Source organism: Haliotis rufescens, unplaced genomic scaffold (assembly GCF_023055435.1).
Source record: "Haliotis rufescens isolate VD_foot unplaced genomic scaffold, xgHalRufe1.0.p SCAF_6, whole genome shotgun sequence".
NCBI classification, from domain to species: Eukaryota; Metazoa; Mollusca; class Gastropoda; order Lepetellida; family Haliotidae; genus Haliotis; species Haliotis rufescens.
Window position 1 is genome coordinate 2,771,190 of NW_025964334.1, and position 14,721 is coordinate 2,785,910.

Here is a 14,721-nt window from a genome sequence, read left to right on the forward strand (position 1 = left end):
ATCTGTGACCGCAACACGCCGAGATGGACGACACGCAGACAATCCATCCCCTCCCCACACACCGTCCGTACGTGACCATCTGTGACCGCAACACGCCGAGATGGACGACACGCAGACAATCCATCCCCTCCCCACACACCGTCCGTACGTGACCATCTGTGACCGCAACACACCGAGATGGACGACACGCAGACAATCCACCCACACACCGTCCGTACGTGACCATCTGTGACCGCAACACACCGAGATGGACGTCACGCAGACAATCCACCCACACACCGTCCGTACGTGACCATCTGTGACCGCAACACGCCGAGATGGACGACGCGCAGACAATCCATCCCCTCCCCACACACCGTCCGTACGTGACCATCTGTGACCGCAACACACCGAGATGGACGACACGCAGACAATCCATCCACACACCGTCCGTACGTGACCATCTGTGACTGCAACACGCCGAGATGGACGACACGCAGACAATCCACCCACACACCGTCCGTACGTGACCATCTGTGACCGCAACACACCGAGATGGACGACACGCAGACAATCCATCCACACACCGTCCGTACGTGACCATCTGTGAATGCAACACACCGAGATGGACGTCACGCAGACAATCCATCCACACACCGTCCGTACGTGACCATCTGTGACTGCAACACACCGAGATGGACGTCACGCAGGAAAATCCACCACACACCGTCCGTACGTGACCATCTGTGACTACATCCCACAGAGAGCGTCGATACCACTCTGCGTGTCGCCGCCAGGTCTTGACACGAGTCGACTGAGCGGTAGAGAAACACACACTGTTCATCAGAAATTGGCTGTGGGCTCAAATTTCTAAATCCGTGTTTGATTGATATGATATAAAACTGTTCCCTGCGTGACGAGAGCGGCGGACATGCAGTGCCTAACATCTAACGTTACAAGTCCTGGCAAGGAGTGATGCGGCTGAGTCAGTCCATGGTCTCTGCAGCCACCAATATTCCACCTACGTCACCGATACCCAGTCTGGACCAGACAAACCAGTGACTCAAAGTATGAGACACGGGCTACAGGTGACAGGGGCAAAAACTCCTCGGGCTCCCGGAGTAACACTATTGCAAGTGGGGAACTGATATATATCACAACGGTATATATCAAAACGGGTATATAACAGAACGGTATACATGTTTATCAAAACGGGCATATATCAGAACGGGTATATATCAGAACGGTATATATCAAAACGGGTGTATATCGGAACGGTATATATCAAAACGGATGTATATCAGAACGGTATGTATTAAAACGGGTGTATATCAGAACGGCATATATCAAAACGGGTATATATCAGAACGGTATATATCAAAACGGTTGTATATCAGAACGGTACGTATCAAAACGGGTGTATATCAGAACGGTACGTATCAAAACGGGTGTATATCAGAACGGTACGTATCAAAACGGATGAATATCAGAACGGTACGTATCAAAACGGGTATATAACAGAACGGTATACATGTTTATCAAAACGGGCATATCCTATCGGTTAATATCACATATGGACAAATGAATATCGTGATATACATTTATAGTAAATACAGATATCAGAGCCATATGGACCAAACAGAAAAAAGTGACATTAGATACTTCCACGATGCCCTCATCAAGTAAAGACATACACAACATCATCTAACAGATGTGCTCAAGTTGCACCCTCGAGAATCTCAGCTGTCTACTTCGGTGGACATACAGTCCCCATCTCATTTCAAGTTAATCAATGATATTAAACAAATGTGTGCCTGTTATTACCAATCCGACTCCGAGCTCAAGTAACCGCCAATTTGACTAAACTAAGAGGCAAAAGAAAGTATAGGTTGGCGATTTGTAATTTTCCTAACAACAGCGATAACTAGTGGAAAGTGGGTATTGGGAATATGGCTGCAAAGGGACAGGTACCAAAAAACATCTCACCCGAACGCGCCACCTTTGACGGCGCTCGTGCGGTGACAAAAAAATGGTGAAACAGGTTTCCCGCCTATGGCATAAACTGCACGTGCATGTTAGCTGTATAAATGCGTTCGTCTGCAGGGTATAACCACACGTGATGAAAGCACAAGAAAGAAATGACACGACTGTCACAGAAGCAGAGAGAGAGAGAGAGCCATGGGTATGGCCGAAATGGTGTCAACACAGGTCCAAATTGCCAGAAGGTTTGGTTGTACAGCATTGACAGTAGCCAGGCTGATTCAACTGTACAGGCAGACAGGGAGGACACAGGACAGGCCTAGAACCCGACGACCCCGAGTGACATCACCACTGGAAGACGGTCAGATACGGCTCATTCACCTGCGAAACAGATTCGTAACGGCGACGGCGACGGCAGCTACAGCGTTGGGACATCCCATTAGCCAACGTACACTACTACGACGACTTCGTGCTTCTGGAATCCGAGCATATCGTCCTTTCCGAGGAATGGTACTGACTGCTCAACATCGACGCCTGAGACTGCGATGGGCGAGGCAGGTTCGACGCTGGCAAGTGAGAAATTGGCGTCGAGTGCTGTTTACTGATGAAAGTCGGTTTAAATTGTTTCGAAATGACGGCAGAGAACGAGTTTATCGACGCAGAGGGCAACGTTTGGCTCCGGCGTGTATTCGAGGGTTCCATCCATTCGGCGGGGGAGGTGTCATGGTGTGGGGCGGTATTTGTGGAGATCAGAAGACTGATTTGGTGATTATACAGGGAAACCTGAACGCTGTGCAGTACAGAGACCAAGTGTTGCAACCAGATGTGCTTCCGTTCTTACAAAACCAACAGCAGGGGACATTGTTTCAACACGACAATGCCATGCCCCATACTGCAAGACTGACTCGGAACTTTCTAAACCAGCAGAACGTTGACAGTTTCCCCTGGCCTGTCCACTCACCCGATATGAATCCTATTGAACATCTGTGGGACAAGCTTGACGCCACAGCCTCCCGTCAACAGACAAGAATTGCAGCAGGCCCTGAGAGACGAGTGGCAACGGATTCCAGTCCACGTCATCAGAAGACTGACGTCATCGATGAGGCGGCGTATAACAGCATGCATTGAGGCAGATGGAGGTCATACACGCTATTGAACTGTGTCGACAATGAACTTGTAGTGTGTCTGACAATTTTTTTTGTGACATTTCAGACAACTTTTGAAAATGAAATTTCTTACCCCACCATTGTTTACCTTGAGCTTAAATTACCTGTGATTGAACAATTTCATTCAAACTGTGGCTGGTCAATCATTTGTTACCCCTCCCTAGATTATAGTATAATTCACAACAAAACCTCTCCTTGTTTTTTTTTATCGATCATGGAACTCGACCTATTCTTTCTTTTGCCGCCCAGTTTATTTGTGGAATATTGTCGGAACTGCAGAGTTAGTGTACGTGGGATACACACATTAAGCCATTCGTCAATAGTCAATCTAAAGTATTACCAAGAAATAGGATTTAAAACGTATACCTACATGGAGGAAATGGATCACTTATATCTCTCACAAATACAAATATCCCACCTTTCAGATCAACTATCAGGCGAACATAACATCCGTAATACTAATGACGAATCAGCAATATCATTCGCTGAAAAGTCCTCGCATGGCCATACAAACAATACTTTTGTTAAACAAGCACGGACAATAATAGCCATAGCGTCTACATACGCCACAGTTCATATACATGTATTAGCCTACTGTTAACAAGCGGTCATTACCCCGAGGTTTATTGGGGGTGTGATTGATTGTCTGTCAGTGTGATTCCGCTCTTGTAGAAACTACACAGTCAATAATTGTCCACTACAATCAAATGTGCAGCATTGATTTATACTTGAGGAATTGTTGACTTTCCTGTAACGTATCGATTATGCCGCTATCTTGGAGTGATTAATATGTGCGTTAATATTATTCTCCTCTCGCTTGGATGGGTTCGGGTAATGTGAGCGGACTTACATATTACCTTTATGTTACACTTACGAAACATTCTTGATATATTTGATATCAAAAGAATCGAGGGGGAGATTTTATTTATCATCCAATATCATTCTTAAATTGAAATATGCGAAAACAAAAGCAGTGATTTAGAGCGATATCTCCTGTGGGAACCAGTTTTGGATGATAAAGAGAAGGATATTGTATTCGTGTTCATGTCATACTATGTTTACCAGACTTTAGACACTCGTGTCGTAAACATCGTATGACATGAACACGAATATACTGTTCCATTTATTTCCGAAGAAGATGTCTACATACAGAGACGAATTTTAGTGTTTACCTATAAGGACAGCAAGTCGCAACAGCAGCGAAACCACAATTTGTCGAATGACGTCAATAATCTTGAGCTATGACGTCGTTTCAAGTGTGACGTCATTCCGACCACGATGAACAAGAAGATTCGAATGACGTCAACAATCTTCAGCTATGACATTGTTTCTAGTGTGACGTTATTCCGACCACAATAAGATTCGAATGACGTTAACAATGTCGTCCGGATGACGGAAACAATACACTGTTGTCTCGTGACGTGATATGACCCAAGGGCACATATGATTTTTATGAACCCCGATATGTTTGCCCTCTTAGATAATAAAATAGATACTTAAGAAGCAGTCTATTCAAATCTTCAACAGCTACGTAGTGTAATCACTGAACAGAAATATTAACATCGGAGACATTGCATCGCTGAGCAGCAATTTTAACATCGGAGACATTGCATCGCTGTGCAGCAATATTAACATCGGAGACATTGCATCGTTGTCCATCAATATTAACATCGGAGACATTGCATCGCTGTACAGCAATTTAACATTGGAGACATTGCATCGCTGAGCAGCAATTTTAACATCGGAGACATTGCATCGTTGTGCAGCAATATTAACATCGGAGACATTGCATCGCTGAGCAGCAATTTAACATCGAAGTCATTGCATCGCTGAGCAGCAATATTAACATCGGAGACATTGCATTGCTGAGCAGCAATTTTAACATCGGAGACATTGCATCGCTGTGCAGCAGTATTAACATCGGAGACAATGCATCGCTGAGCAGCAATTTAACATCGGAGACATTGCATCGCTGAGCAGCAATATTAACATCGGAGACATTGCATGGAAGTGCAGCAATTTAACTTCGGAGACATTGCATCGCTGTGCAGCAATATTAACATCGGAGACATTGCATCGCTGTGCAGCAATACTAACATCGGAGACACAGCATCACTGAGCAGCAATTTAACATCGGAGACATTGCATCGCTGTGCAGCAATATTAACATCGGAGACACTGCATCGCTGTGCAGCAATATTAACATCGGAGACACAGCATCACTGAGCAGCAATTTAACATCGGAGACATTGCATCGCTGTGCAGGAATATTAACATCGGAGACATTGCATCGCTGTGCAGCAATATTAACATCGGAGACACACCATCAATGTGCAGGAATATTAACATTGGAGACATTGCATCGCTGAGCAGCAATATTAACATCGGAGACAAGGCATCGAAGTGCAGCAATATTAACATCAGAGACATTGCATCGCTGTGTAGCAATACTAACATTGGAGACATTGCATCGCTGAGCAGCAATTTAACATTGGAGACATTGCATCTCTGAGCAGCAATATTAACATCGGAGACATTGCATCACTGTGCAGCATATTAACATCGGAGACACAGCATCGAAGTGCAGCAATATTAACATCGGAGACATTGCATCTCTGAGAAGCAATATTAACATCGGAGACACTGCATCGCTGAGCAGCAATTTAACATCGGAGACATTGCATCGAAATGCAGCAATATTAATATTGGAGACATTGCATCGCTGTGCAGCAATATTAACATCGGAGACACTGCAACGAAGTGCAGCAATATTAACATCGGAGACATTGCATCTCTGAGCAGCAATATTGCCATCGGAGACATGCATCATTAGACAGCGATATTTACATTGGAGACAATGCATTAACTTCATTATGTACTATGGAGAAAATACTGAAACGAAGCCCCCGACAGAGTATTTATATAGCCGTTTGTAACATTTTAGAAAGAAACAAATACAACTATATTGTTTGAATCTTGTTCAGCTCATCAATTCAAAGTTAGCATATCATTTGTATGAAGTCTTTGAAAGGCATTTAGAAGTGATATACAAGGAAGAGAATGTATGCATATGGATGTCAACTTCTTTATCATGAGAAACACAACGTTACAGAGTATATGCTTACTTCTTCATCAGGTGAAGGAGTAAGCATATACTCCGAAACATTGGGTTCCTCATAATATAGAAGCTGACATCCATAAATTCTCTTCCCCTCGTTTGTATTAGTTTCAACAAATTCAGTAAATGTACTATGGTGTCACTGGATTTCTGGTTCATCGATCACTTCATTTTCTGGTTTGTTCCGAGGCCGCCGTCGCACGGCGGGAGTGCTACTGTGCGGCGTCAGGCATAACTTCCCACTATTTAATGTATTTTATGATTGTGTGAATAGCGGGTGCTACAAGTTAGGCAGAGCATGCTCACCCTTTTCGCGAACACCTGGTGTCATCACTGATTTTCAGCGGTCCACTCATATAATTTTCACAGCTAGTTTGACCTTTACGCCAAATTGTAATGTTTCGGCTTATCATCTAGACTGGTTATTCTCTTGCATCTGTAATATTCCTCATTATCACATTTTTTTTCAGTGTGTTTACTCAAAAGTTTAAATGGACCCGTGAAGATTCCGGGGTAGAATAGGTCTTCAGCAACCCATGCTTGCCGTAAAAGGCGACTATGCTTGTCGTAAGAGGCGACTAACGGTATCGGGTGATCAGACTCGCTGACTTGGTTGATGCATGTCATCGTATGCCAATTGCGTGGATCGATGATCATGATGTCAATCACTGGATTGTCTCGTCCAGACTCGATAATTACAGACGTCATATAGCTGGAATACTGCTGAGTGCGGCGTTAAATAACAAACAAACAACTGCTTAAATGCAGTTTTCTGAGCACGAACGCGTCTTTATTTGTGCGTGAATGCATTCATTCAGGAGTGAGTGAGCTTGGTTTGACGCCGCTTTTAGCAATATGCCAGCAATATCACGGCGGGGCATTCATGAGTTTATGCAAGATATATTGTTTTTAATATCAAACGAAAATTATATTAACGATTTCGAAGACACAAGTATGCAGATGTAACGCAGTTTTATAATTACTGTTTACCTGTTGGCGATATATAAACATTTCCTTAAACCTACTTTGTATTTTAGTTACCTCAGATATATGTTTAACATTCAACAGGTCCTTCATGCACAAGTGAATTGTTTTTCTTTGCTTTGATGTTAAATGAAAGCATAAGTCAAAGCACTTCCTACCTGTCGGGTACGCCATCACATTCTGGGTAAGCACGGCCAGGTGATAGCAGACGACACACAGCACGTGCATATTCCTCGTGCCAGCCACCATCGCTACTTCCTGTCTGTCGCCGAAGAGCGAGCCACCTGTCGCCGTGGCTCTTATATACCCCTCCCTCGGACGCTAATCGTATGCAAACTTGTTGCTGGAGCTGATAAACTGCTTCAAATTAACGCTCCTGCACGCGCGCTTCCTCGAGGCGGGATTTACAACGCGTCTCAAGCCGAACGTCGAATCGTCTCCCTCCATCCGCCGCCATGACAGTGTCACCAGCATTAAACTGATGCTACTGGTCGATCAGTGAGACAAATATCAGGCCACGCAGTGATTGGATTCGTGCATAAGCCGTGGTCTGTATTTGTACTCAGACCACCGAAGTCCACTCAATACTAATCTCATCAGATTTCAAAATAGAATAGGTTTTATGACACGACATTCTGCAGCTCTGTACAGCTCTGACACCCAAAACCCCGCCTTTTTGCCCCAACCCCTCCCCCCACCCCGCCTTTGCTGTACCTAGTGTTATAATACATGTTGTATCTAGTTCAATGTTGGAGGAGTTGTGGACACACATGGAGCGAATGCTGAGAAGGTAGATGCCTGTAAAATACATTGATAATCACACTACATGTGGTTTCTTGCAAGCGACCTTCAAGTTATCGCTCAAGCATTTTATTGATATGTTGTTTGCGAGCTGATCCCTGTCAGCTACATGTAGTCAATGTGAACAAGCTGATCTGACAACGTGAAACATTACATTTAGGTGATGGGAAAAGATTGTCTGGTCTTTTAATGACGGTTATTGAATTTGACATGATGAGGGTAATATTTAAGCCGGTGGCTTCAGTTTGTTATTTCAAAACGATGGACACGTTAACGCGCAATAGTATACCATGATGGCAGACGTACAGACGTTCACGTGTATACAACGCTCATGCTCAACCTCTCTTCATAGCTGCAGACCCGTAAAGATCCACCGGGGTAGAATAGGTCTTCAGCAACCCTACTTGCCGTAAAAGGCGACTATGCTTGTCGTAAAAGGCAACTAACGGGATCGGGTTGTCAGACTCGCTAACTTGGTTGATGCATGTCGTCGTTCCCAATTGCGTGGATCGATGATCATGATGTCAGTCACTGGATTGTCTGTTCAAAATTCGATTATTTACAGACCGCCATTATATAGCTGGAATATTGTTAAGTGCGGCGTTAAACAACGAACAAAGCAAAATACACATCATAGCTGCATGCGCACGTGTATACCCGCCCACTCTTGGTTCATACGACAGGCCTGTCGGCGTTCATACAGTTCGGCCCTTCTCTTTGACAGTTCATACTCCACTGAACTCACACAAAGTAAAAGTCAATTCTTATGAGTTTTTATATCACTTATTTGCACCCCGAGAAATGTATTACACAATTTCATAATTGTAGTACGTACGACTTGATGTTTACACTGACAGCCGTACAACAACCAGCTGCGACGCGAACAAAAGTAGTTCATCAAAACGAGAAGTTTCATGAGCCTATGTATTCTCAAATTGCTTTTTTGTAGTTTGATTACAACCAACTTTCAAATATCATCATCATTGTATGAAAAGTTCTCTTGAAACTATAACTCAGTAAGTCGGTTACAGTGACAGCGCGCAGTAATACATTTACACCAAATACAGGACCTCAAAATGGCCGACCCGAAAAACGTGACGGGAGATATAACATTTTCCGAAGATATGTTATAATTAGTCATCATTGATAACTTAGCCAGTCATTGAAAGGTTGTTGCAAAGATGTGACATAGATACTGAGGGAAATTTATGATTTTCTGTGGACTATCACTTGTCAGTGTAGCCACGGATCGTGTCCATAGTTGAATGTACAATTCTTCGTTTTGTTCACTGAATGTGTCGTAGCGAGGACATACTTGAGCAGGCATGCAGGTAAACTTTCTGACTTGTCCCATTGTATTTATTCATGCCAGGAATGTATACAACAGGTGAAATGGGGTTTAACGAAGAAGATTATTGTACTTACATAGCCCTTTGAGATAGCATACCGCAGTTTAACATGAACACCCCACTCAGACAATGTATACTGACTCCGAGCCGACTGGTACCAGTTCTTGTTTTAGCCCCTTAATGCCGAGCGCCAAACAGGGTAACAAAAAGTACCATCTTTTAACGTATTTGGGGTATGACGCGGCTTGGACCGAACGCCGGACATTTCGCTCTTCGCTCGGACGCTCTACCACTGGACCACGGGACGATGGAATGTGGAGGTAGTCCGTCAGTATTTACGTTATTTCTAGAAATCAAACTCGTGAAAACGTATGAACGTTACACAATGTTGTTCATACACTTATGGATTTCAGTTTCGCGGACATGTGACCGACCACTGGTCCAATAGAAAAGCTTTGCGTGAGCGTTCTTTTACTAGTCCGGACTAATGCCATGGCATAAGGACGGCTTTGCGGTGTCTGTGATGGAAACACAATTTTTTTTATGAAACTTGTGTGATATGCGATTGCTACCAGGACAGGACATGCAGCGCTATTTGCGAACACCTGGTGTCATCACTGATTTTTCAGTAATCCAATTATGTTATTTTCACCGTGATTATGCCTCTTATTGTTACGCCCAGTTAGAATCGGTTTCGATTGATAACCGAGACCGGTTATTCTCTGGCATTTAAATTATATATTCTTAGTGCAAGCCCACTGGTCCTTGTTTTATCACTAAATGTCGAGTCTTTTAACGTCTTTTTTTTATACAATCGAAACACCGGCATTTCGCTCTCTGGACAGAGGCTCTAACCATTACGCCACGGACGCTGTGGTTTTGTAAGAAAGACAGATGGTGTTATGCAGTAAGATGTTATTACTGTGATATCCTGTTATATTCTGTTAAAACGCCCCACGTTATTATAGTCGAGATGGAATAGGTCAGATGTTTTCAGATAACTCCCTATCGTGTGTCTAAATATAGATGACAATATTTGTCTGCTTGACAAACACTCTGTGCGGAAGCAAAGATTTAAGAAAATGATTTATCAATCAATGTCTTGTGGCGACACAGGGGCCTCGGTCTTGCAGTCTGTGATCTGTTATTTAAAAAGATAACAAAGGGCAAAAAAATATCTTTAATAGGTATATGCATGTTCTACGTGTGTGGAGTAGTGATACAATGTGTTTGTGTTTGTGGTTGAGGCAACTCAACATCAACATCTGCTTTGATCTAGATGCTTTGATTTTAATGTCACATCATCGTTCAGGACGGTGGAAAGTATATCGTATAGTGTGTAAAGTAGACTGTGAAATGTGTAAAGTATATTGTGAAATGTGTAAAGTATATTGACTCAACACGTTGCACATTTTACTTTATACATAACATATTTTACTTCACACATTACACATTATACTTTACACAGTATACATTTGACTCTTTCTTTTGGGACTTTTTTTCTACACGTTACACAAACTACTTTACACATTACACAATCTACTTTACATAATGTAGATTGAGATGCGTAAAGTATATTAGTGTTATGTGTAAAGTAGATTGTGTAACGTGTAAAGTATATAGTGTTATCTGTAAAGTTGATTGTGTGATGTGTAAAGAAAATGTGTAAAGTATATTCTGTGATATGTAAAGTAAATTGTGTAACGTGTAGAAAAAGGGTAATGTATAATGTGAAAAGTAAAATGTGTGATGTGTACAGTAAAATGTGGAATGTATACCGTGTAAAGAATAATGTGTAATGTGTGAAGTAAAATATGTTATGTATAAAGTAAAATGTGCAACGTGTTGACTCAAATATGTAATATGTAAGGTAAATTGTATAATGTGTAAGGTATGCTATTAAATGTGTAAAGTAAATGGTTTATGGGTTAAGTGTTTTGTGTCATGCGTAAAGTAAATGTGTCATGTGTAGGGCAAGAAGTATAATGTGTAAAGTGTAATATTTTATGTGTTAAGTAAAGAGTATGGTGTAATGTGTAAAGCAATATGTGCAAAGTGAAATGTGTAAAGTGTAAAATGAAATTTGTAATGTTTAAGTAAAATGTGTAATGTGTAAAGTATAATGTGTAAAGTGAAATGTGTAATGTATAAAGTAAAATGTGTAATGTGTAAAGTGTAAAGCGAAATGTGTAAAGTGAAATGTGTAATGTATAAGTAAAATGTGTAATGTGTAAAGTGAAATGTGTAATGTGTAAAGTGAAATGTGTAATGTGTAAAGTGAAATGTGTAATGTATAAAGTAAAATGTGTAATGTGTAAAGTGTAAAGTGAAATGTGTAAAGTGAAATGTGTAATGTATAAGTAAAATGTGTAATGTGTAAAGTGAAATGTGTAATGTGTAAAGTGAAATGTGTAATGTGTAATGTGTAAAGTGAAAAGTGTAATGTATAAAGTTAAATGTGTAATGTGTAAAGTGAAATGTGTAACGTATAAGTAAAATGTGTAATGTGTAAAGTGAAATGTGTAATGTGTAAAGTGAAATGTGTAATGTGTAAAGTGAAATGTGTAATGTGTAAAGTGAAATGTGTAATGTGTAATGTGTAATGTGTAATGTGTAAAGTGAAATGTGTAATGTGTAAAGTGAAATGTGTAATGTGTAATGTGTAATGTGTAAAGTGAAATGTGTAATGTGTAATGTGTAAAGTGAAATGTGTAATGTGTAAAGCGAAATGTGTAATGTGTAATGTGTAATGAGTAATGTGTAAAGAGAAATGCGTAATGTGTAAAGTGTAAAGTGTAATGTGTAAAGTATAATGTGTAATGTGTAAAGTGTAATATGTAATGTGAAAAGTGAAATGTGTAATGTATAAGTAAGAGGTGTAATGTGTGAAATGAAATGTGCAATGTGTAAAGTGAAATGTGTAATGTTTAAGTAAAATGTGTAATGTGTAAAGTGTAAAGTGAAATGTGTAATGTATAAGTAAGAGGTGTAATGTGTAAAGTGAAATGTGTAATGTATAAAGTGAAATGTGTAACGTATAAGTAAAATGTGTAATGTGTACAGTGAAATGTGTAATGTGTAAAGTGAAATGTGTAATGTATAAAGTGAAATGTGTAACGTATCAGTAAAATGTGTAATGTGTAAAGTGAAATGTGTAATGTGTAAAGTGAAATGTGTAATGTGTAATGTGTAAAGTGAAACGTGTAATGTATAAAGTGAAATGTGTAATGTGTAAAGTGAAATGTGTAACGTATGATTAAAATGTGTAATGTTTAAAGTGAAGTGTATAATGTGTAAAGTGACATGTCTAATGTGTAAAGTGAAATGTGTAATGTGTAAAGTGAAATGTGTAATGTGTAAAGTGAAATGTGTAATGTGTAAAGTGAAATGTGTAATGTGTAATGTGTAAAGTGAAATGTGTAATGTGTAAAGTGAAATGCTTAACTTGAGTTCTCAAAGGCAAAGGTGACTATGGCAATATACATTTATAGATACTTGAGATCCTCACAACTGCTAACACTGCAACATTAAGTAATGTTTAACATAACATGTTGTTTTTGTTGAACGTTGTTTAAGTCTACGTTGAATGTTGATTGAGTCTGTATTGAACGTTGTTCGAGTCTCTATTTGACGTTATTGGCATTCACATTGTCTGTTGTTCAATACATGTTATGTTGAATGTTATTTGAGTCTACATTGAACGTTGTTTGAGTTAACACTGAATGTCGTTTAAGGCCAAATTGAACGTTTCCTGATTCTATATTACAAGATGTGTGAGTCAATAATGAACATTATCTTACTGAATGTTGTGTGAATCTGTAGTTAATGTTGTTTGAGTTTGTATTGAACATGATTGTATTGAACGTTGTTTAAGTCTTTATTGGACGTTGTTTGAGGTTGCGTTGAATTTTGTTTGAATCTAGTTTGAATGTTGTTATAATCAACATTGGATATTGCCTGAGCCCGCATTGAATGTTGTTTGAATCCACATTGAATGTGGTTTAAGACCATATTTAACGGTGTTTGGGTTTATGCTATATGTTTCTTAAGTTCAATTAATTTCGTTTGCGTCTATATTGAATGTTGTTTGAATCCACATTGAATGTAGTTTGAGTTCATACTGAATCTGGTTTGAGTTTATTTTGAACATTGTTTGAGTTTAACTTGAACGTTTGTTTTTAGTCTATATAGTTTGAACTACTCCTGGTAATAGAGGAAGGGAATGAGCATTCAGAAGTATTTCAGACGCCAACTGTTTCAAGCAATCCGCATTCAGTGGCAGATAACAAAAAGTGTTCAGAAAGCAGTTGTCTGGTCCAGATTCCTTTATTTACACGTCATTTGGATGATTGCGGAATAATATAGAGCAGGACTTAATAAAAATAAAAATAATGATTTTATCCAAATAGTTAACATTTTGGGGAAATGACACTAAGGCAAAAAAAACGTATCTCCATTGAACACAAATTGTGTCCCCTTCATTATTGATCTGTTTCTTTATGCATATGATCCGGAATGCAAAGCACAGGAATGTGGTCAAGAAATTTAACTCCAGATTCAAGTATATCAATGATCTAATAACATTCAAGTAACTAATAACAAGTCAAGTAGCCAATTTCACTGCACTGATCTACCAGAACCAGAAAAAGACCAGTGAATCCATCACAACTGTTTCTTGCACAAAGATTCAGAGCGACAAAAACTATCCACAAGGTTGTATGACAAGAGGGATGACTTCAACTTTCCAATAGTCAACACTTTATGTCCCGTTATGAACATGGGTTACAACAATCAACATTCACCTTTTTTAGATGTCGTGCAATACTTCATGAGGAGCCTGGTTCTACGTGACGCCAAGACTGTCTCACGACTACCGAGGAAGAAGCAGTACAGTCGGGGCAATAAATGGTAGGATTAAGAGGCTCCGCAACAAGAATTAATTGTGGTATGCAAGTCTCTAGTAGGCGTTATTCGCCATTCATCAGTTTAACGCCGGAGGATATATACCATCACCGTTATCCAGTGGCACGACATAAAATAACCACGGTGATTATTCTTGTCTCGATGCAATGTTATCTCTGGCTACGATTCTCGCAACATACTATTTCTGTGTGTCCACAGTGCAACTATCCGCCCAACAATGTGAACACCCCCCCCCCCCCCCCCCCCCCCAACCCCCCCACCCCCCACCGTCTCTTTCTGCGCTCCCCAAACTCTCTCCACCCTGCCCCGTAATTCTCCGCCCTTCCCAAATCTCTCTCTGTGCCCATCTCCCATCGAAACAGCTCCCATGGGGCGAAATAGGCAAACTAGTGATGACAATTATAAGATGGATATAAATTAA

The 14,721-nt window shown here is 40.6% G+C and overlaps 1 protein-coding gene across 1 annotated transcript in view; it reads right to left on the reverse strand.

Moving 5' to 3' along the window:
* Positions 1-7,690, reverse strand: part of LOC124149760 — a 44,274-nt gene extending 36,584 nt beyond the window's left edge. The window contains exon 1 of the mRNA XM_046521535.2: positions 7,386-7,690. Within this exon, the coding sequence (XP_046377491.2) occupies positions 7,386-7,476 (91 nt within the window). The 5' untranslated portion in view covers positions 7,477-7,690. The remainder of the gene's footprint in view (positions 1-7,385) is intronic.
* Positions 7,691-14,721: the final 7,031 nt, after the last annotated feature.